The sequence below is a fragment of the Triturus cristatus genome, chromosome 4_1 (assembly GCF_964204655.1).
Source record: "Triturus cristatus chromosome 4_1, aTriCri1.1, whole genome shotgun sequence".
Lineage (NCBI taxonomy): Eukaryota > Metazoa > Chordata > Amphibia > Caudata > Salamandridae > Triturus > Triturus cristatus.
The window spans coordinates 297,050,785-297,072,695 of NC_140585.1; the positions used below are offsets into that span (position 1 = coordinate 297,050,785).

The 21,911-nt window shown below is 45.6% G+C and overlaps 1 protein-coding gene across 32 annotated transcripts in view; it reads left to right on the top strand.

Moving 5' to 3' along the window:
- Window positions 1-21,911, top strand: part of MICAL3 (microtubule associated monooxygenase, calponin and LIM domain containing 3) — a 1,875,796-nt gene that overhangs the window by 961,252 nt on the left and 892,633 nt on the right. For 22 of the 32 annotated variants that reach the window (XM_085652129.1, XM_085652139.1, XM_085652136.1 and 19 more), the window contains 2 exons: window positions 6,908-7,018; window positions 19,631-19,738. The exons of 9 other annotated variants lie outside the window; for them this stretch is intronic. In XM_085652129.1, coding sequence (XP_085508255.1) covers window positions 6,908-7,018; window positions 19,631-19,738 — 219 coding nt within the window. The remainder of the gene's footprint in view (window positions 1-6,907; window positions 7,019-19,630; window positions 19,739-21,911) is intronic. One more of the 32 variants, XM_085652133.1, reaches the window with a different exon arrangement.

Sequence of the window (21,911 nt, forward strand, 5' to 3'; positions counted from 1 at the left end):
GTCTGGGGGAACATTCTGTCCAACCTATGCGGGGTAAGGTAGGCCCTGTGCAGTACCATGGTCTGTATAAACTTAAATTTCGTGTTACGCGATACCTTCCTCGGGTGCTCTAATACCCTTGCCCATTCCTTATCTGTGAGGGGCCTGTTGATGTCTCCTTCCCACGCCACCTTCAGGGAGTCCAAAGGGGCAGCGGTATGCGTGCTGACTCCGGTGTATAGCCATCTGATAAGATGCCGACCCCTTCCCATGTAATGCACCATTTTAACCAATTCATTTGTGGGGGGTTCCTGCCTGTTCGGAGCCCAGTGCCTTCTAACGTATTGTGTCAGTGCAGCATGTATGAGATGCAACTGTTCCGGGGCCCCAGTTTCATTAACAAACGTGTCCTGATCTAATAATGTCCCATCTCCGAACAAATCCGACGTTGTGGTGATTCCCGCGTTCAGCCACGGCGTTAATTTGCGCTTCGTAAGCTTACCACTCAGCAGGGGATCCCTAATAAGGGAATATTCTCTGCGTATGCCCTGGACGGCTGTGTATATTGCCGCGCCGCCTTCCAGCAGCGAAGTGCCGTGGCTAATAACGGGGGGGGGGGGCTCCGTAGGGGTCCACCTCCTGGCAGCAGCAATGCATGTAATTTACCATTATCTATGTCTGCCTCTGTGTATCCTATTTCCTGCAAGTTGCGGCCCGCCGTCCAGTAAGACAGCCACTGCAATTGACAGGCATAGTAATATGCTCGCAAGTCTGGGACTCCCAGTCCCCCCATTCGTGTACCCACTTGTAGCTTTTTAAAGCTGATGCGGCGTCTGCCGTTACCACAAATTAGTTCAATGAGCATCGTGTTCAATACTTTGAACGTGGTGTGTGGGACCATTAATGGTAGGTTAGTAAAATAGTATAAAAGTCTCGGTAGCACCACCATTTTTGCAAGGGCCACTCTTCCCATCACGGAGAATGGCAGTGCCGTCCAGAAGTCCATGCTGGATTGCAGGGCGCGGATTGCTTTGTGCAGGTTACCGTCTAGCATATCCGCATGTGTCCTGTATATTTGTATACCTAGGTATTTAAAGGTGTCCGGGGCGACTTCTATACGCATGTCTCCAAAAGCCACATTCTCAATCCCTGCATGCTTTACGAAGAAGAAGGCGTGTGTCTTTCTTATATTAATGGCTAATCCTGAAACCTTGGCAAAACGACTGAACGTATCGTGTACTGCAGTTAGAGGCATTCTTAGGTCATGCAAGTATAAGAGAATGTCGTCTGCGTATGCAGAAAAAAGGTGTTGCATGTGTCCCAGTGACATGCCACGTGACAGGAATTCTTTCCTCAGCGCTATGGCCAGTGGCTCCAGAGCCAATATAAATATTAGAGGTGACAGAGGGCAGCCCTGCCTAGTCCCTTTATGTATCGTGTATTCGCTAAAGATGTGGTTTCCCGTGCGAGCTCTGGCCACAGGGTTTTTATATAGCAAGCGCAGCCACGCAATATAACCCTCCGGTATCCCAAATTTCCCCAGAGCTTGGAACATGTATTCCCAGTTTATGGAGTCGAAAGCTTGTTTTAGGTCCAGCGAGAGGCAGCCCGCATGTGGGTAGTGGCTTGGGGCTTCAGACATCAAATGGTGCAGTTTTCGAATGTTCAGGGACGTGCTACGTGAAGGTAAGAACCCAGTTTGATCTAGGTGTATAAGCTTGGGCAAGGAGGGCTGTAACCTAGTAGCCAGCACCTTGCTTAATATTTTATATTCCGAGTTTAGTAGGAACTGCGGTCGGTAGTTTGCCATATCCGCAGGGTCCCTTCTCGCCTTCGGAAGTGATATAACCAATGCTTGCGCTGTTGTGGACGGTAGGGCCCCCTCCTTCCATACAGTTTTGTACTGCCTTTCCAATTGAGGGACTATGAGATCCGCATATGTGCTGTAAAATTCTATTGGGAGCCCGTCCATTCCAGGGGTTTTATTTCGCGGGAGGGTCTTTATGGCTGCCCGAATCTCAGCTTGCGTGATGGGCCCGGTGAGGCCCTTCTGTGCCTCCTCTGTGAGCCTTGGGTACGTCAGCGCAGAAAGGAAGTCTGCCGTTCGGGGCTCTAGGTCCTGGCCTGTGTTGCTATACAATGTGGCATAATAATGGCGGAAGGCTGTATTAATGTCTGCTTGCGTATATACCTTTCCTCCATCTAGTGTCTCTATCGCGTGTATAACCGTTGTAGGGGGAGCATCGCATATCAACCTGGCAAGCAGTGCTCCAGATCTATCCGCCTCCGCATGGGCTCTCCTCGTGTATGCCTGGTAGTCAATGACCCGTAGTGTCTCTAGTGTTTCTGCGTGTTTTATCCTTGCTTCCTGCAGTGGGCCCTTACAGTCGACTTGTGTAACTGCGTCCTGCTCCAGTGTGCACATGTCGTCCTCTATCTCTTTTAGTTTCTTATGTATTTCCTGCCTGACCCCCACTGTCGTACTGATTGCTTTGCCCCTTATCACGGATTTAAAAGCATCCCATTCGATCAATTTGCTTGACGCTGTGTTGCTATTGAGTGCAAAGTAGTGTTCTATGATCCCAGAAAGGTCGCTGCGGAGCACTTGGTCCTCCAGCAACTGCGGCCATAGTCTCCATATGGGGACTGGCGTGGGTACCCACCCCCATGCCATGGTTACCTCAAGTGGATTATGATCTGAGAAAGTTTTTGGTAAGTAAGTGGCGTTGAGCGTCTGCATTGCTATTCTGGTGGAGCAGTACATCCTGTCAATCCTTGTGTGCAGGTCGTGTACTGCGGAGTAATAGGAGTATTCTCTGTGCATGGGGTGTCTCATTCTCCATACATCGCACAGTTCCCAGCCCTTTGCCCACCTGCCTAGAGCTTCGGCTTTCCTAAACACTCCCGCCCCATGGAGCGGCGGGTGTGACCTATCCAGTGTTACGTCCATCACCGCATTGCAGTCCCCTCCCAGTATCCAGGGGTGCGGTTCCCATCCCACCAGCGCTCCACTCACCACTTCCCAATATTTGTCTTGTTCCGTATTCGGAGCATATACTGTGCCGAGCACAACCGGCTGACCGTCTAACATGCCTTTCACAAATATGTACCTCCCTATCTTATCCACTCTTTGCTCCGTTGCCTGGAATGGTACTGCATGCCTCACCCATATTGTGGCACCCCTGGCGTAACGGGAGTAGGAGGTGGAGAAGATTTGTCCCCTCCATATTTTGCGCAACTTTATCGCTTCGCCGTCTGTCATGTGGGATTCTTGGAGATACACTATCTGTGCTTTGCGGCGTTGAAGCTGTGCATGTATCCTATGTCTTTTCTGTACTGTCCCCATGCCCGTATGTTACATGTTATTATGGTGTATTTACCTTGTGACGTCATTTCTGTATGTGTGCGTCTGCTGGAGGAACACTGCATCTTCCGGATGCAATAGCCCATTCAATGTTCCCGGCACCCTGAGACCGTCCCCTCCCCCCAACAACCCAATACTCGATCTGGTCATCCAACTATACCGGACCATACAACTGAACTGAAACAAAAAAGAAACCTCATTGGTCATGTATAGCACCTTTGCCATTTGGGGGACATTGCTAGCGCTCCACATGTGGCGTACTCTCGTGCAGTAATTATTATAAAGCTTACTACGGAGCCTGTGCCGTTTAAATGTAGGATAGTGCGAGTCGGCCCGCCAGCTTCGCGGGCACGTTACAGAGACTCGCGCTGCATTTACAAATAACAAGAAAAAATATACTTGCGGATACAATCAGCCATATAAGTCTTTGATGACTTGCGGGGTCGCAGAGGGGAACAGCGCGACACTGCTCTCAGAGTCTGATTCGTGCGTGGCACCTTCCTCCGAGGAGGGCCGAGTCGTCGCCTCCAGACTGTTCGTAAGGGCGGCCGCCGCCTCCAGCGCCCCAGCCTTGGTCTGTTCCATCTGTTGCTTCGTGATGTACTGCCTCGCAGGTGCTCTATCCGTTCTTCGCCGTCTTTTCCCAGAGGGGGATCACCCTGCTGTTCCCCCTCTTTGCCAACGCCTGTGAGCCAGTCGGTGCAGTACTCTTCAGTTCCATCACTTCCAACCAGTCTTCAACATCGCCTGGGCTTAAAAAAAAGTAGGATTTTTGTTCATGTATGATCTTTAGCCACGCCGGGAAAAGCAGTGCATACTTCAGGCCTACGTGGCAGAACCTCTGCTTCTATACTGTTATTACACCCCAGCAGAACCTTTCAGAGCAGGGCATGCAAGTGTGGTTTTATTTCCACTCTGTTTTTGAGTACAGTTGTGTACAATCACCTTAGTTGTCTAAATTAGCAGATAATTGGGATATTGTGAGTAAGTGGCCATTTAGTAGTTATTGTGTTTGTCTTGTAAGGAAACAGAGTAACATTTGATTGATTGACTTGAAGAATGCCTGTTGGCATTCTACAATCAGTCAAAAATCCTCAAGTTGCACGCTTTTAACCCTACACAATTTCAAGAGCTCTAACAAAAAGATATCCAACAAATCTTTCGTGGTGTCTACACCATCAGACGACCGAACGCTCAGGAAGTCCTCATCCAAACACCTATTGCACAAACCTTCGATTTGAGCGGCCTCTGTAGACGTCTCTGAGACTTAGTAAATCATGCAAATCCAATGTTATCGCTCACAAGTGCATCTTTTTTATTTTATAAACGGGTCTTCAACATCCCAGCGTTCTTTTACAGACAAGCTTGTGTAAGCAATGAGGAGTGTTGTAGAAGCTGCCTCGCATTCCTCTTCTAAGTTTTACCGTATGCACAGCTGTATTCACGAGTTTACACTAGTTAATCTGCATACTGCTTGCATAGCGTTCTTAGCAACATCCATCTTGCTGGCTCTTGTGCTTTAGTAGCCTTCAGCAGACTCATGAAGGGGAGCATCTTGAAGGGAACAACTTGTTGATGTAATTCGTCCTAGGACACACACTAGTAAATATTGCCTGGTCTTTTACTCTCAAGACTATTCTCCCTCTCCTTATTCAAACAGCTGCGGCATGACTGTTCGGGGGTAATTGGCTGTGGTCTCCATGAATGAATATGTAGCAGGTGGAGCCAGAACCAACCTTTGGAAAGGATTCTACTTCTCCAGTATCCAGCTAATTAATATACATTGCCACCAAACAGTACTGTGTGCAACTTAATGCAATCTTTTAAGTTTTGCTGCTTCCATTGATATGTCTCATTAGAGTTTAAAAAAAGCCATTTTACATGTATTTTCGTTAAAAAATGGTCGCACAGCTTTCTTGATGGACCCAGAGTACAGGCCTAACCCCTCCCCCATAATCACGTATAAGATGATATAGAGATGCCAATGAACAAATGAGTGTTGTATTCAAAGATTATGGCGCATCCTTGTTGGAGGATGAGGGGATGTGGAATTTCAAACCATAGTGAAGTCTGAGACTGACTGAACTTTGACTAAAGTTTCTGAAAACGAATTCGATTTTAATGTTGACCTTGTCTTGAAAAAGTAACAGCAGAATTTTATTGCAAGGTCGGAGTTACTTGTGATAACAAAAAAACTAATGCTTAGTTTGCTACGAATGATGTTTAAAATGTCTCGTTTATTTTAAGAAAATAAGTTATAGCTGCAAGACGTTTTTGTTAACTACTCCTCAAAAACAAAATGTAGATGTGCGTGCAAGGATTTCTTTTTAACTTATATTTTTGTGAGAAATCAAGGATCAACACACACCAATTTGTATCAGTTTTGTGGATGCAGTAAGTTCACCAGCCAGACTCCCCAATTATCGATTTGAAAATTTTTGTTCACGATTATTGACATTTTTTTTTATAAGAATCATCTAAACATCAAGACCAGTTAAATTATTGGAAAGTGACGGTCTCTAAAATGTTTCTAGTTGAGGGGGCTCAAAACATAATTATAATCAAATTGTTTAGTGCATGCATGTACTGCAGATCCTTTTACAAGTTTGCATTCTTAGCTGTAATTGGATAACTTTGTGTGTCATTATTGTCATAGTTGTTCTGACGCCAGGTCTCTTCACCTCGTGAAGCAAAGAAAAAAGTCATTGTTTGACATCTGTAAACAGTTTGCATATCAAGCATCATGGCTTCTTGCCAGCATAGCTCCTAACTCCACATTATTTTTTAAATGACACTATGTAGGACACTTTGCTACCGGGTGTATAAGACAATTAATGCAAAATAAATACTTTGCTGTAATGGGAGGAGAATGTTTTCATACATAGAGTATTGGTGAATGACAAAGTGCACCTAATATTTTGATGACAAGCTTTGGTTGACTTTTTCAAAGTCGTGTACCTGCCTTGCAGACCACAAGAAAGTTAGGTAATCGGAATCTTTGTTTCTGACTTGTCACTTTCTTTTTATTTGTAATACCTGTTTGTGCATCCCATTTTCTTTAATTACCCATGTATCTATCTTTATCCGTTCTAGGTATTTGTGCCAAAACTATCTTTATATAGCATAGCTAGCCTTTCTTAATTTACGTAGCTAGTCTCTTCATTTTTGTATATTTTATTGCATATTCCTCTTGGGTCGTCCATGGTTTATTGAAGTCCTGTCTTCTCACTGAAACAAAATCCCAGATTCATCTGGACTGGAAAACTCTGAACCTACTGGTGCATGGTTGACCAATGTGTACTGACCTGTTTTTAAACCTACTTAGAGTATTTTACGTTGTTTTCTATTACTGTGATCCTGCTGGGCAATTTCAGGCCCTGTGTCACGATTTAGATTTTCCCTGTTCCTTGTTACCTTCTGGGCAAAATGGCAATGCATTTCTAATTGAATGAGATTATTTGAAGCTATTGTGACATTTTACCCTTAGTTTCAGGGAATAGGCAGCTAAGGTATGTTACTTTTTTGTCTCTCTGAATATTCTGCTTTCTTAATGTTTCTTTCTAGTCTGAGGCAGAGCCTTCTCGCCGATTCTATCTTGACCAGTGGCAGCAGTCTCAAAGTCTACGCTCCTGCGAGCGCCCTTCTTCCCCCTCATCTGACTCCTCCCTCCGACAGGTAGCATGATCCCCACACTAGAACATGTGGATATGCTCACATGAGGTGGGCAACAATTAGATTCTCTTGTCTCTTCCCTTCAATTTCACCTTTTGAAGCTTCAAGTCTATAATGCTAGGGAGTGGCCCCATGTTCTGTTCTCTTCACCCAGCCTTGGCTTTACAGCCAAAAGCATTTTACATTCTGGGTCTTGAAGGTTTACTTTTCAATTAGATATATGCCTCTACAAGTCCCAGTATTCAACATGCCATTGGTTGAAAAGTTGTTGACTGTTGCACATAACATGTGGCTACTTGCCAGCTATTTTATTGCAGGGATGAGACAATCACAATCATCTGTGGGAAATCCTTCACTACACTGCATGCAAAATCAAGGTAACCTTTGTAGTGTTTCTTTGTGAATGCATGCACTTAACATGTTTGCTTTGATGCACTGCAGCATTCATGGTCTTCTCTGCTCTAACAAGAATGGTCTGCAAACCCTACAATGGCTCTCGGATTGATTTTGAAAGGAAACAATAACTAGTCCAGTATTGTTCTTTTGAATTTTTATGTATCATTAATAAATAGCCCTCTAAATTTAAATCAGGGTCAATAAATGTATAGTAAGGTATAAGACCATAGAATAATTTCATGCTCGATGGTCAGGAAATGTGTTTTGAGCATTGATTGACAGCTGTAAACACTGTGCTTTTCAGAGGTGATCTTGCAGGTAATTACAGATTCTATGCACCCTACTTGGAGGTGACTATTCTGGTCTTTCTGGTTTTGGTTTTGTTTTTTAAACTGCATTCTGCTAATTCCCTTGCAGCTACTTTGGTGAGGACATCAGTCTGTACAACCAAGCACACCATTTGATAAGACGATTATGAAAATAACTTTGTTGACGGTCATGGAGAGATTGAAATTAAACAGATACTTAGCACCTATTGAGTACAGGCTATATTTTTATATGCACAGGTTTATGGAAAGAAGTATTGCACATCCTAAATAGATCTGGAACCTAGATATAGATCTCTGTATATAGTCCATTTTAATTTGTTTAAATACATATACCAGCTCACACTAGTAGAGATAGTAGCTCTTTATATGTAATAGTTTGTGGTTTTGGTCATCCCCTAATGCCTCAATGGTGCACCCTTAGACGTTATCCAGATTGTGTTTTGTGACTTACAAAGATGTCAATATAATAACTGCAGACCAAGACTTTCTGACACAGTTTCTGCCTGTTCAGCTTTCACACATTGTTTGCTAGTCTGAAATGGTTCAAATAAGAAATGTCTTGAGCCACTTTCCACAGGAAATGTTGGAACCGATTGTTAAACACCAGATTTGCTTGTAAGCAAATAGGACTACTTGGTGACATCCGCAGAGTTGAGAAAAGCTATTGAGCCTAGGCCCCAGTATAATCCCTTTTGGAGAGTTCTGTTATGACTTCTGTAGTTATTGTCATAAACGTAACACATTTTTTAAAGCTCCACTTTTCGTGTTTTACAAGAATACGACATATGAAAAGGAGAAAAGATCCAGGCCCCCAATTAGTCTTACTTCAGCTACTGGCTGCTCTCAATTGGATATAATTGTAGGATGCAGTTGCTTATTCATTGGTCTTGTCATGCTCCCTAGAAATGATTCATATTGCACTTGTTTGACCTGGGGAACAGAAGACATGGATAGCAGAGATTGAAGATACGTAACCATCCATGCTCATCTCGCTCTTGGAATCATTATTCTCTTACTGATGACCGAATACTAATTGAACTTTGTTTTGAACTTTGTTTACTCTTGTGCAACTGCCACACATTACCAACTGAATCCTGTTATCAGACTGGGAGGCTGATCAAGGCTTGTCTTCACCATTTAACTTGCTTTTGCTTTGAATTGTTGATAAGTCCCATAGACTGAGAAATATCTCTGTCCCATCGAACGCACTGATTCTGAAAGACTTTGGATTTCATGACCTGGAAAAGGTCATGTGATGAATACAGGGCCTTGTAACTGTCTGTGCAACTGAACACCCTCACCATCAGTGAGGATTCCTGACCATAAACGTTTTATCAGTAAAATGATGGTCACCATTACTGGTCCTATGCAAGTGATGCTAGCAATTTCCACAAAGGTAAAAGTAGTAGGTTGTAATGCCATCTAACCTCCCAGGTTGTGCAGGTAACTGTTGAAAAAGAAAGTTTCTTCCAGGCAGTCAGCGGGGAACCATAAAACAGGATAAAGCACAGGAACTAAGCTTGTCTCCGTGTTTGGGCCATCTCGAAGAACAGGAGATAGAAAAAGGAAGCAACTCTTGCAAATCTCCAGCACCCATCACATTAGTTTTCCTGTAAGTCAGACTCCAGTTTGGTTGGTAGGTCACTCTGAGGTTGGAGTCACATTGTACTGTGATTCCTCTGCCTACCTTGACAGTTCACTTCCTGGAGGAGGAGGTTTTTCACTGGATTCTCCTGTGCAATGGCTCACTCACCAGTCCAGCCTAGTACTGGTCCATCTCTTTAGTGTGCAATACTCTTCTACATTCCCTCCTCCTGCAGTAGTACATAACCACCAATGGAGGACAGGTCCAATTTATATTTGCCTGTGGGTTAGGATCAACTTGTAGAAGATGCCACACCACTCCTAGATTTCTCATGGTGCATCTTCAGAATTCACTATCCAACTGTCCTCCACCTCCTTCCTAGATGCAAATGTAAAAATCATTGAGACCCTCTTGCTCCTTTACCAAAAATAAATTTATAGCTCTGGCAAACTCAGAAACTGCACTAGAATCTAGAGGAGCTGCATTGGAGGCCCGAAGATCAGCCTTAGACACTTCTGCCCCTGATTTATCCTATACTCCCAGTTCCGATGCAGGTGGCAGCCCAGCCTCAGTCACACTTGCTGGGACATTCTGGGATGGATGATTTCTCTGTGGAAGAAACCTCAAGGCCCCTGCAGTGCAAAGACGTCTAACTTGGGAGAGCCACATGCTTCCCCAGAATGGTGCACTCGAGACTGCTTCTGTTGACCATGGCTTGCATTTTACTAAATGCTGCTATAACCCATGATGAATCGTGTTGGAGGTGCTGTCGGCACCAACACTGGAGGAAAACAAAAAAGTGTTTTAATCTCAGCAACTGGGAATTTCTCATACTCCACCCCAGTCCAGCATCGTATTGCTCACCATCCCACCTCAAATCACAGAGCGGTTATTTGCACATCAACCTTGGTCCTGCTCCAGTAGGAACAGTCTAGCTCATAGTGCCAGACCTGGTTCCCTCTGTACAGGAATACGGGCAACCCAGACTGATTTTGGCCTACTTAGTCTTAACTATTCTTATTGTAGCAGGACCAAGACTGATTTGTATATCTGTCATCTCTGTCTAGAGTGGCACAGTGAATTAAAGACAATGGACTAGGGTGCGGCCACAAGTGATCATCGATGGCAGAGATAAATTCAAGCACTCCATCACCTCATTGCTTTCTTTATTTTTGGGTGACGCCAACAGCAACACTGGCATCCGACTGGAGAATGTGGGTAGAATTTGTTTGCCATAAATGCACCCCCACTGACACCAAGCTTTTCCATAGAGCCCAGAGTCCTCAAGCAGGTTTATTAGGTGTGGAAGAAGCCTCACCCAAGCCCATGCCTTGCAAAGCATACACAATGAAGTACTGGGCCTCTAAGGGATTCCAGCATTTGTATTCTAGAATCCTCAGCTCCATCGGTGGTGGGTGGATGTCTCACTGCAGTTGGCCAATGTCATTACAACTAGCTACGGTGTCCATCTCTGGCACAAATGTGACCACTGTGTTTTTGCTACTGGATTATGACCATGAAAAGTACTGGCTCATGCTTAACCTGATGGGCAAGGACTCTGGGGAGCTGAAGCTTCGATGTCCACGGACCTCATTGATACTAGCTTCTAGGACCATGAACACCAGTCTGCCCTTGCAGTGGTTATAATGGCTGACAACCTCGGTTCATGAAGCTGGGGCCCGTTAGAGAAGAACCTGTTTGATCCTAATACTGAATAGGTTCCCTAGCAATACAAAGCAAGCATGGTCACAGCCAAGATTAAGTGTGACACAAGCACTAAGTGGCATATATCCTTGTACTCTCTTCTAGCTGGTGAAGGCATTCCAATCTATCATGACCTGAGCTTCCTTTAGGCTTAATACCTCCAGATAGCTCCTTGTCTGGCTCATAAAGCAAGCTGGCAAAAAAACATTGGGGGGGCGGGGAACAAGCTCTCACTTACCCGGCCTCAATTGATTTAGTGATTCCTTCTAGTACCGTCAGCCTTTTTCAGCACCATCTTGGGGTATCCACTACATGCTAATGGAGGAAAGGCTTTTCCACTACCACTACTACAGGACCAAGATAACCAATGATGCATAGACCTCTTATGTGTTGAAAGACTAGGTTCTACATTTGATGCAGACTTCTTTTTGAGCCACCTCAGTTAGTCAACACCCTGGGAACATATGCACTGGATACATCGCTACACTTTAAGAGCTTCTAGCCCAGTCTCCCTGCATGTAGGGGACAGGAATACCACTCCCACTACTTCCTTATAAGGAAAACACGGAAGAGGGTCTGCTCCTTTTTGTATCCTTACTATCTCAACTAGTTCCTTTCCCTGTATACAAGTTCAAAATGCTACTTTTGTCCCATTGTCTGTCAGCTCTACAGGTCAAAGAATGGATTTATTCAGTAAAATCATTGGGGTGGTAAGTCTTGCTAAGCTGCACATAGGTATGTTTCATTTACACCTACTGCAGTACAGTGATGGTCTGCAAGAAGAGCCATCAAACTCCACCCGGTCCACCCATCAATGGTTCCAACCTTAGGACATCATTTTTACCTGCCCTGTGTGCAGCTTGCTGCCACCTCCTAGCTTGAGGGAGCACAACTGGATGGCACATTGCTGGGCTGGTTACCCGATTAGTGTGCAGGACTCTCCATTGTTGTCTTCTGGGCCAGGTCAGATATGTCTTCATAAATGCATTGTAGCTGAATGACATCTTATTGATATTGAAGGCTTTTTGTGGTGCTCAGGTCCAGTTTGTTTATGGTCCACACCAACCACACCACTCTTCTTCATCAACAAAATGTAGGTTTCTCTCTATACTAACATATAGATTTGGCTGTCTGGGAATAGTTTTGCACCCGGATATGCCTCTACTGGTTTCTCACATAGAATTGAAAAAGGAGAGGATGCCATGAGCAGGTGCTTCTACTCCTCACACTAGTCAGAGATATTCCAAAAATATATAAATGGAATATTGAAGGGGTGTAGAGTTCCTGTGGCCTGACAACAATTCTTCTCTGTTTGGGATCACGAATAACAAATTTTCATTTTTCCCCATGGAGCAGTCGTCTCAACCCTCTGCAGCACAAACCTTTTGGCTGTCAGTTTACAGTGCTTCAGTATGGTTACGGCTAAAGAAGACTGTTGCCACTATGCTTCCAGGGTGGAAGATGTTCAAAATAGTTTATATAGTTCATTAGTGCAAAGCTTTTACTGTTCTTCCCAGAGGAAATAACAGTGAGGAGAAAGCTCTGCTTGCATTGCTGACATTTGTTCCAATATGAATGCATGCAGCATTGCAAAATGGAACAATTTGCAGGCAATTTGTAATGCTTCTAGATTGATATATATATATTTATATATTAATCTATCAGAATCGCTACCGCTGTCTCCTGCGGCGCTCCAAACTTGGCTGGGCGCGTCTGAAATGCGGTGCCATCAACTCTGTGTAAATATAATCTTTATTCCTAATCCAAAATAAGGCTCAGACGCATGAACTGTGTGCAAATCATTTATTGTAGATAGTCGCCATAACGTGTTTCAGCTAATAAAACTGCCTTCATCACATGAAGAGGGCCATATTGGTAGTACAATGTATATGTAACCAAGTATGTTACATGCGCAACAGAAAAAATACTTTAATTCCATTAAATCAATACTTTCACTTGTTGTGCTGTTGAATTTAATAATCTTTTCACCATGCATATTAATAATTCATTATGGTGTGTATAATTTAACATTGATTAGCAGAAGCAGATCGTTAAATATGCAAATGAATTATATCTGATGGAGACTTCTAGCTGCATATTCCTTACTTTAGCCCCAAACGTCAGACTGGATCTGGAAAGTTTTCGTGAGCAGTATGGCTGCGTGCCGGTAGGTATTGTCGATCGTCTCCATGTGGCTTTGTCCGCACAGGAAGTGATGTGCACGGTGCCCAAACAGGCACCACCTCAGCATGCTGACATCAGTTCTTTCCTTGCCAGTTAGGGCAGATCCGGAGAGAGCTACTCCATAGTCACTTTTTGCTCAACTTTTTTTTTAGACTTTTTTCGAAGTCTTTTTGAGCGAATCTTCTCCTGGTGTGGCAGGGATGTAATCTCGGATAGACGGCTTCAGGCCCTAAGATGACTGTCACCACTCGATGTCCGTGATGCACCGACACCTTGTTTGCCCTGGTGCCTCGACCATGACGTAAAGACCTGCATCGATTGTCGTGCAATGAATCTGAAGGCCTTGAGCGGTCTCTCAAGCGCCTGACTGCTTTGTTGGGTCTCTTGGGTAGGTAGAAGAGGAAGAAGTCGAAGGGGTCTTTAACTTCACCTCGTCCATTGACGATGAGACGAGGGAGCGTCCGCATTGGAGGCCTGGCTCCATGGTTGAGCCAGTGCAAGGTACGGCTCTGTGTCTACCTGAGTTTCTGGGAACTGGAGCGACCCAACGTTCAACTTCAGGAGTTTTGAGGCCATGTGCCTCATATTTGAGTGTCCTGTTCCCGCTGGTGTGCCTTTGGGCCACATGGGTTCGGAAGGGGCCCTTATTGGAGCCGGAAGCTCTGAGCCCCTTAAATCCACAGATGGGTCCGGACCAGTTCCGGACCCAATGCTTGCGCTGCTGCCAGAGCCGTCCCCTTTTTGATCTCCGACACGGAGCCAGAGTGGGGGCGTCCGACACCAACTGGAGCAATGCCTTCCAGACTGGAGCTTGGGCCCTATTACTATGGGCAAGGATTGGGAGGGGTCGCTGGACCCTGAAGAATACCAGCCTTTTGATCCAAGCACGGACTGGTGTGAAGATTTGGTGGAAGCCAGTGGACTGGACACTTCTCCAGATACTGGCATGTTTTCTCCGCCTACCGTGGCTATGTCGAAGGGAGCGGCATTTACAGTGGTGGTGTGTAGGGCGGCCAGGCTCCTGAACCTCAGCCTGCCCTCAATGGCTGTTGAGATGAACGTCTTGACTGAGGTGCATCAGCCAGGAGTGGCCCCCTCAGAACCACTTCTCCCATTTAATGAAGCCCTTACAGATGTCCTGCTTGGGACTTTTTCCAAACCCAGCATAGAGCTCCTGTGAACAGGACGATTGTCCACCGCCGCGCCCCAGGAGATCCCAATTTCCTCACACAACATCCAACACATAAGAGCTTGGTGGTCCAAGCCTCTACCTCCCATGTAAATTCTGGTACTATCCCTACCGCACCACTGGATAGGGAAACCAAGAGGTTGGACACCTTAGGGAAGAAGATATTTTCTTCCACCAGCTTGGGGGGAATGTGGTCCATGACCATAGTGTTCATTTTGTGCTGTTACTCCCATGCTGTATGGGATTCAGTTGTTCAGGTGATGCCCATGGTCTCCGTAAAAGGACCAAGTAATACTCTCCCAGGCTGTTGCTGACGGGAGAAATGGAGCTAAGTGCACTATCAGATATGGGCTGGATACCACACATTCACTGGGCACAGCGGTTTCATCAACGGTGGCCTTACGGCGCTATGCCTAACTGAGGACTACTGGCTTTTCAGGTGATGTCCAATTATCGCTTATAGACATGCCCTTTGACTCCTGTCTCTTGGGTTGGGCAGCCAGAGGTCAGGCTAGTTCCCACAACCACCCCCCTTGTCCTCCCCCCCCCCCCCCAACCTCCAGCAGCCGCCACCTCCAGTCACTTATAGTCTGCCCTCTTGCCTTGGGCACCCTTTGGGAGGCAGGTTACGCCATCACCTGCCCAACTGGAGGTCTATAACATCAGACCTATGGATTCTCCAAATTGTCTGGAGGTGGACTCCCTCCACTTCGTGTCTACTCCTCCATCCATGTCACCTGCTTGCGACAGAGGACCGTCTCTCCTTGCTCTGCCAGGAAGTGACTGCTCTCTGGGCCAAGGGAGCCACCAAGAAGGTACCGACGGCAGAAGTAGGTTGTGGTCGCTAGTCCCGCTACTTTCTGGTGCCCAAAAAGGATGGAGACCTTTGTCCTCTCCTAGACCTGTGCCCTCTCAATCTCTTCCTGAAGAAGTTGTTCAAAATCCACAGGTTCGCTCAAGTCCTGTCGGTCCTAGACCCGGGAGGTTGGATGGTAGTGTTGGACTTGCAGTACGCATTTTTTCTCATTCCTGTCCTGCCTGCCTACAGGTGTTTACCTGTGGTTCATGGTGGGCCACCAGCACTTAGTTAGCCGTGCTCACTTTTGGCCTTACCAGCGCCCCTCCGGTGTTGACCATGGTGATGGCGTTGGTTGCAGCTCATCTGTGGACATCAGGGGTGCAGTCTTCTCCTATCTCGATGGCTGGTTTTTGAAGGTGGGCTCACCCCAGGCTGTCGTCTCCCGCCTCCAGACTAAGATGGAACTCCTGCATTCGCTGGGGTTCACTATCAGCGTGCCGGAGTGTCATGTGACTCCCCCCTAAGCCGCTCCCTTTCATCTGAGCTGTTCTGGAGACAGTGCAGGTTTGGTATTCAGGCTATGATATGATACCGATGTTTCAGCCTCTATCCTGGATGCGGTGATGCTTACGCTGGGGCTCATGGCCCAGTATCGCCACTGTAAATCTGAGAAGTTGCAAGAATGTCCTGGTGCCTCTTGGTCTCGCTCAAGGTCTCCTAAAGAGGGACTGATTCTGCATATGATCCTGATGCATGAGATGCACCCTTAGTTTCCAAGGCCATCGGGGTCATTGCAACAGATTAAAAGCATTAGACCGGCTGTGTTGCAAATGTTTCGCTCTCTTCTGGCTTTATCTGGTGCAGATTTAGGCCCAGGCTGGCTACTACCAGTGTGTCCACACTCAACACCACCGGAGGAGACTTCTAATTCACCATAAAAATCCACACCAGTTCCCTTGACAATGACATTAAGGCCCACAATGCGGCCTCTATAGTCCTTTCAGACTCCAAGCTGAATCTATCGCAACCCTGTCCGAGGTTTGTACTGATGCACTCTGTGCTTGTCCAATCTAATTCTGACTTAACCATGCCTTTATCTAGGAACCGCCCTCCAGTAACTTTTTGGTGGGGACTCTTTTTGGTGATGATGATGATGATAGCAATGGGGATTATTTTGCCCCAAACTATGATGATTACAGTCTATTCATGGACTTACCCGAGACCAGTGAGCTGGATACTTCCCTACACATGCGGTGGGTTCTTCCCCAGGCTATTAATGGAAGAAAGTTCCTCCTTTGCCGTTGTAATAAGGTAGGCAACAGCGGTTTTGGATTTTAAATTTTTAACAATGGAGGGCAAAACACTAACGTACTCGTTGTTTTTCAAGCCGGACAAACTTCTTCTAAACCCTTATTTTAATGTAATGAAGCCCTGACTGTCATTGTTATGGGCACCTGGCCCTAACCTTGTTCATGGACACCAGTTAAGACCGGTCACCAGATGCTATAGGCCAGCACCAGGCGACTCTGACTTCTTAACACAGCACTGTATACCAGAAAGTGTGGTGATTAAAGATTCCACCTGTAGGGTGCGCCCCAATTCATTCCTTACAACTCCTCCAGACAGTCGAAACAAATCGAAGCCTTTTGGAAACTGTTTTATTCAGCCACCCTAGTCACCTAGTCAGTCAGTGTCAGTTGTTTGTGAGGAAGATATTCCCATGCTCCTTGGGACATGATTGGCAAGATCTTGCCAGCGGCCTCTGAAGAATTTCGTGACAACCTGGCTCAAGTCATCCACAGCAAGCAGCCACATACATTATTTGGTCTGGACTGGTAACTACCAACTGCTTGAGCATAGCAGTATGAAACAGCGTGATGCTCTAGTGTCACGGGTGGATAAGTTTCATGGGCTTCTCTGGGGATGTGCAGGTGCCCCGCATGGACAGGGCGTTCGGGTCCCGCCTATTTGGCGAGAAAGCTGGCTATGCCCTGAAGAGCTGGCACACTGCACCTTCCTTGGGGCTCTCAATTCATGCAAGGCAGTTTCCTCAATAGTTTCTATCCTTTCTAAGCTACTCCAATGGTTTGGAGTACCGGCAGCCCCAAGGCCCACTGCCGCCCCACAATATGAACCTCAGTCCTGGTGGTGGTGGAGGGTTTGGGGAACCAAAGAGAACACCCAGGCCATCAGGGCAGCGCATCTCCCAGTTCCTACCCATGCGGCATCAGCCTCCAAGCTGTTTAATTTGCCCTTAGTGGCACATGATCAGTCTGCAGAAAGCAGGATCAGACATTTCTTCCATGGGTGGCAATCTTCTTACACCTGCTGCACTATACGCCTGCATCAGCGCATCTTACGGAGGAGCATCTGTCTATCTTGCTCCAAGAAGTGCAGATACCTTTTGGCCAAAGGAGCCATGGGGAAGTTCTAGCTCTTGAAATCTGGACTGGCAGTTACTCCTGCTATTTCCCTGTGCTAGAGGAAGAAAGTCGTGATCTCATTTTAGCGTCTTCTTACGGAAGGACAATTTCAAAATGCTCATACTGGCCCATGTTCTGTCCGCCATGGATCCAGGCGACTGGACGGTGGCTTTGGACCTGCATAATTCAACTTTCATGTGCCCATCTTGAAGTCCCATAGACACTTTTTAGTTTTTCAAGGTGGGAGATGAGCATTTGCAATTTGCCATTCTCCCTTCGGCCTCGCCACGATCCCAAAGGTGTTTTCAAAAGTGATTGGGGTGGTCACAGCGCACTTACAGACGTCAGTGTTCCAGATTTCCCCTTCTTGATGCCTGACTGTTGATGACGAGCTGAACTGAGTCTGAAGTTTTTGTTCCCGGTCGCTGTAAATTCTGCTGCCCAGCTCCACCTTTTCTCCTGACAAACTGATGTTGAGGACGTTTTGCCTAAATGGGTGTGCCTAAAGCTGAGGACTTTTCGTCTTAAGTTGCCAACGGTTGTGCAATCCTTGACTCTCTCCATGTTCTCTTCGGAGGGGTGAGGTGGGACAGAGAATCCATGGGCTATACCATGAAAGGGCTTTATGCTTTTACAGCAATTAAACCAAAGAACATCTGCTGGACGATCAGATCTTTGTGGGTGTCTCTGGTGCATAGAAAGGCATGTCAGTGCAGAAATGGACTCTGACAAGGTGGGTAGTCTTCTGTGTAAATAAGCAGCCCCAGGAAGGATTGCGAGCCTATTCCACCAGGGCCAAGGCTGCTACCACTGTGCTTGTATGCAGATTCCCTGTCCTTGGCTTATGTCTGCCACGAAGTGAGAGTCAATAAACACATTCACGCCATTTCGTTGTTTCTCTACTGCAGGATGTTTTAGTCGAAGACATCCACCCTCTGGGGAGGTACTGCTATGATATCCGTTCTAAAGGTGTGGGCTCTGTAGTTAGAAGCTTCCATCAGAATAACCAGTCACTTACCTTCGGTAATGGTCTTTCTGGTGGATACTCTTACCTGCAGATTCCTCACCGACCTCCCTGTTTCTGTGGTATCGTTTCTTGTTCCATCTAAATAGGTCACAATCTCTGATAACTTCAGGATCCGTAGACACGTGCGAAGTAAAGAAAGAAACTGATGTCTGCTTATATTGAACTCTGCTCCGTCGCACCTGGAGCGGAGCGTCATCAGTGTAGAGCCGCACAGCGCCACCTACCCGCCTGCGGGAGTGTACTGCTGGTAGATCTTCTGATCCAGTCTGGCTCATGGGAATATTCTAAAGGTGAGGCATCTCTGGTTAGAGTATCCACCAGAAAGAGTGTGACCGTTATGAGCGTCACTCTCATGTGGTCCCTTGTTGTATTGTACTACTATAGATATGGACAGTTTAGTAGGTGTTGATAGTTATCTTCTCATTTTTTACTATTATGAAGCCACATTCTGCAAGTAAACCTTTTATAGCTGTTCAACATCTGCCACAATCATGTTGTTTTTGTGGAGGTTAAAATTATATTTCTTTACTTTATTCAAGCATTTTATTTGCATTGCTGAAAAAGCCTTCCCCATTTGCCCATCTAGTTTTGGTACAGAAGCCCAATGTCAAAGATGCCTTTGTACAGAAGGTGACAGCAAGCTGTTCTGTTTTTTAAAAGCCAATGAAGCAATAGTTGTTTAAGCTTCACATATACGCTCACAGTAGTGCTGCTAATCACCAAGACATGTCTGCCGCATCACCTTGCATATTTAAATGCTAACCTTGCTGTGCAGGATTTGTGAGAAGTGTTCCACGGTTTGCTTCTTTTGCCTTGGAAAGCCCACTGCTCTGGCATGGTGTGACTTATTTGATCTCTGCATTTTCGTGTCTTTAATTGTTACTTCCCTGATCTAGTGTTTCTTTTCTCCTTGATATGGTGGGTCCTCCTTTCCTTCTCCTCCTGCTTCCCTCCATCCTGTTTTTTCTCCATCTCATAGAAGTATATAAAGATGTACACAGGCGGAGTGAGCTCTCTGGCTGAACAGATAGTCAATCAGCTTCAAAGGAAAGACCAGCCTAAACCCCTTCGGGGAAAGAAAGAACTGGTAAGAATGGTATGAAGTGCATGAGGCTGCCTTTTGTCGGCCTGTTTGGGTGATGTCCCATTTGTTGACAGTACTGAAGCTAATGAGGCTGAAGAGTAAATCCTAGGTCTTATAACCCTGAGTAGAACAGGATTCACTCATGTAAGCAGCGTCGAGTCGCTGTACCTTGCCTGTGCGTCTATCGGTTTGGTTTGATGGAGAAAGAATGACCAAAAGCACAAGTTTGATCACTCTGACGAAGTAAAACTGCACACATTATGAGATTGTGAATTAGGAATTTGATCGTGTCATGTTGGTTGACTTTGTTAAAAATGGTTGCTTCCAGTATATACCAGGTTTAGTTGTAGGTGAATGTCTGTACTCTACTACTTCAAACGCAGTTTTCATGAGCAGAAATGACAGGACTAATACGTTGGTAGTCTGTCCTGCTTTCTAGGGAGTCTGTCAACATAATTTGTGATGACCTAGGCATGTTTTGGTGAGAGACCTGGAGATCAGTAGTTAGTTCCCATAAGCTCTACCCATTTTCTTTGCTCGTGATGTAATTTTTTTCTAATTGGGTAATGTAAATAACATGACAGTTTCATGAAGACAGTCTGTACCATACATCCAGTGTTTGTTATTAAAAATTTGCTTTCCCGACTTTCAATTAATATTACCGCATTTTCCTATATTGGTCGATGTCTCAAGAGTGTCATGAACCTTTTAACCTTTTATTTTAAATATTATTATCTTCTTGTGTGAGTTTATTTAGTGACTCCCTCTCACAGGTTTTAGTGACTCCCTCTCACAGGCTTTTGACGTCTGCCTTGCCACCGTTTGCGTCGCAACTCCCTGGTTTAAAAAGTACAACTCTTAATTCAGTCCATCTCAAAAGAAATCCTGATTTTAACTTTTGTATATATTACAAACCTATTTTATTTTGGCAAGCCAGAAGTGAGTTCCAAACATTTTAGGCGTTACTTATTCTTTGTGAACTGTTGTGCCTTTTAGTTGTGAAAAGATGACTTACTTGACAGCATAGTTTAATAGATTTAGCCAGTGTTGCTCATACAACACAAACGTCAGAATATTTCATAAGATGCAGCTTCCAATAAACTTGGTTAATAAGCCACGTTTTTCCTGCAATTTTGAGACCAAAACTGTTTGGGAACCTCCGTATCATACAAATACGTTTTCTTTGATGTTACTATGTGTCATCAGATCCTTGTTCTGGTGTGCTGTTTCAACCAGATGCCTGCCTTTTGCCAGTTAGTAATGGCAGTAGTTATCATAATAACGAGACCTGATTTGCATGTTCGGATTGGTTCTTCTTTTCTAATGTTTTTCATCTCCCTCTTGTGTTGAATTCCAGGGCCTGCTTTTACAGCATGTGCTCATGAAGATACAGTTTCTGCTGTAGCCTGCACGCTCCAGGCCTGGACCTCCCTGTCCCATGTTTATTTTCGAAGCGTGCATTTGTAGAATGTGATTGCGAGGGACACCCCATCCTCTCCACTCCTGATTTGTTCCTGCACTGTACTCAGCATTCTTTCAAGGGGCTGTTGATTGTACTGCCTTGTCCTTGCCAGCCTCTACTGTTCTCGGACAGGCCTACTGCTAGATCTGGCAGTTGGCATAATTTTCGCTCACCTTTATTTTTTAGGTCTCGCCTTGCTATCGCGTAAGCGATCGCAAAGCGAGACTATAGAAAGCGGGTTTGAAAAGTGCTCCCAAAAAGCGGATTGCATGGCTAGCACGCGCACAATCACGCGCATCGTGCCGCCATGCACTCCGCTTTTGGGAGCACTTCAAAGGGTCCGCTTCCCCGTTTGAAATGCGCTCCCCCGCCCCCAAGCGCGCGCGCGCCACGCTCCGCCGGGCTTGTCTTTTTTTTAAAAAACTTTAATTGCAAGGCGCGCGTGCGGCCAATGCTTGTTTGACTTTCTTTTCCTATACTTTTCATTCTCTGGCTGTTTCTCTCACTCGCTCTCTCTCACCATCGCTCCATATCTTTCTTTGACTTTGCCTCTTTCTATACTTTTCCCCACTCTTGCTGTCTCTCTGTCGTTCTCGTTCACCATTGCTTTTTCTGACTTTGTCTATCTCTTCCTGTATTTTTCCTTCTCTTGCTGTCTATCTCACTCGCTGTCTCTCACCATCGCTCCATGTCCCTCTTTGACTTTGTGTTTTC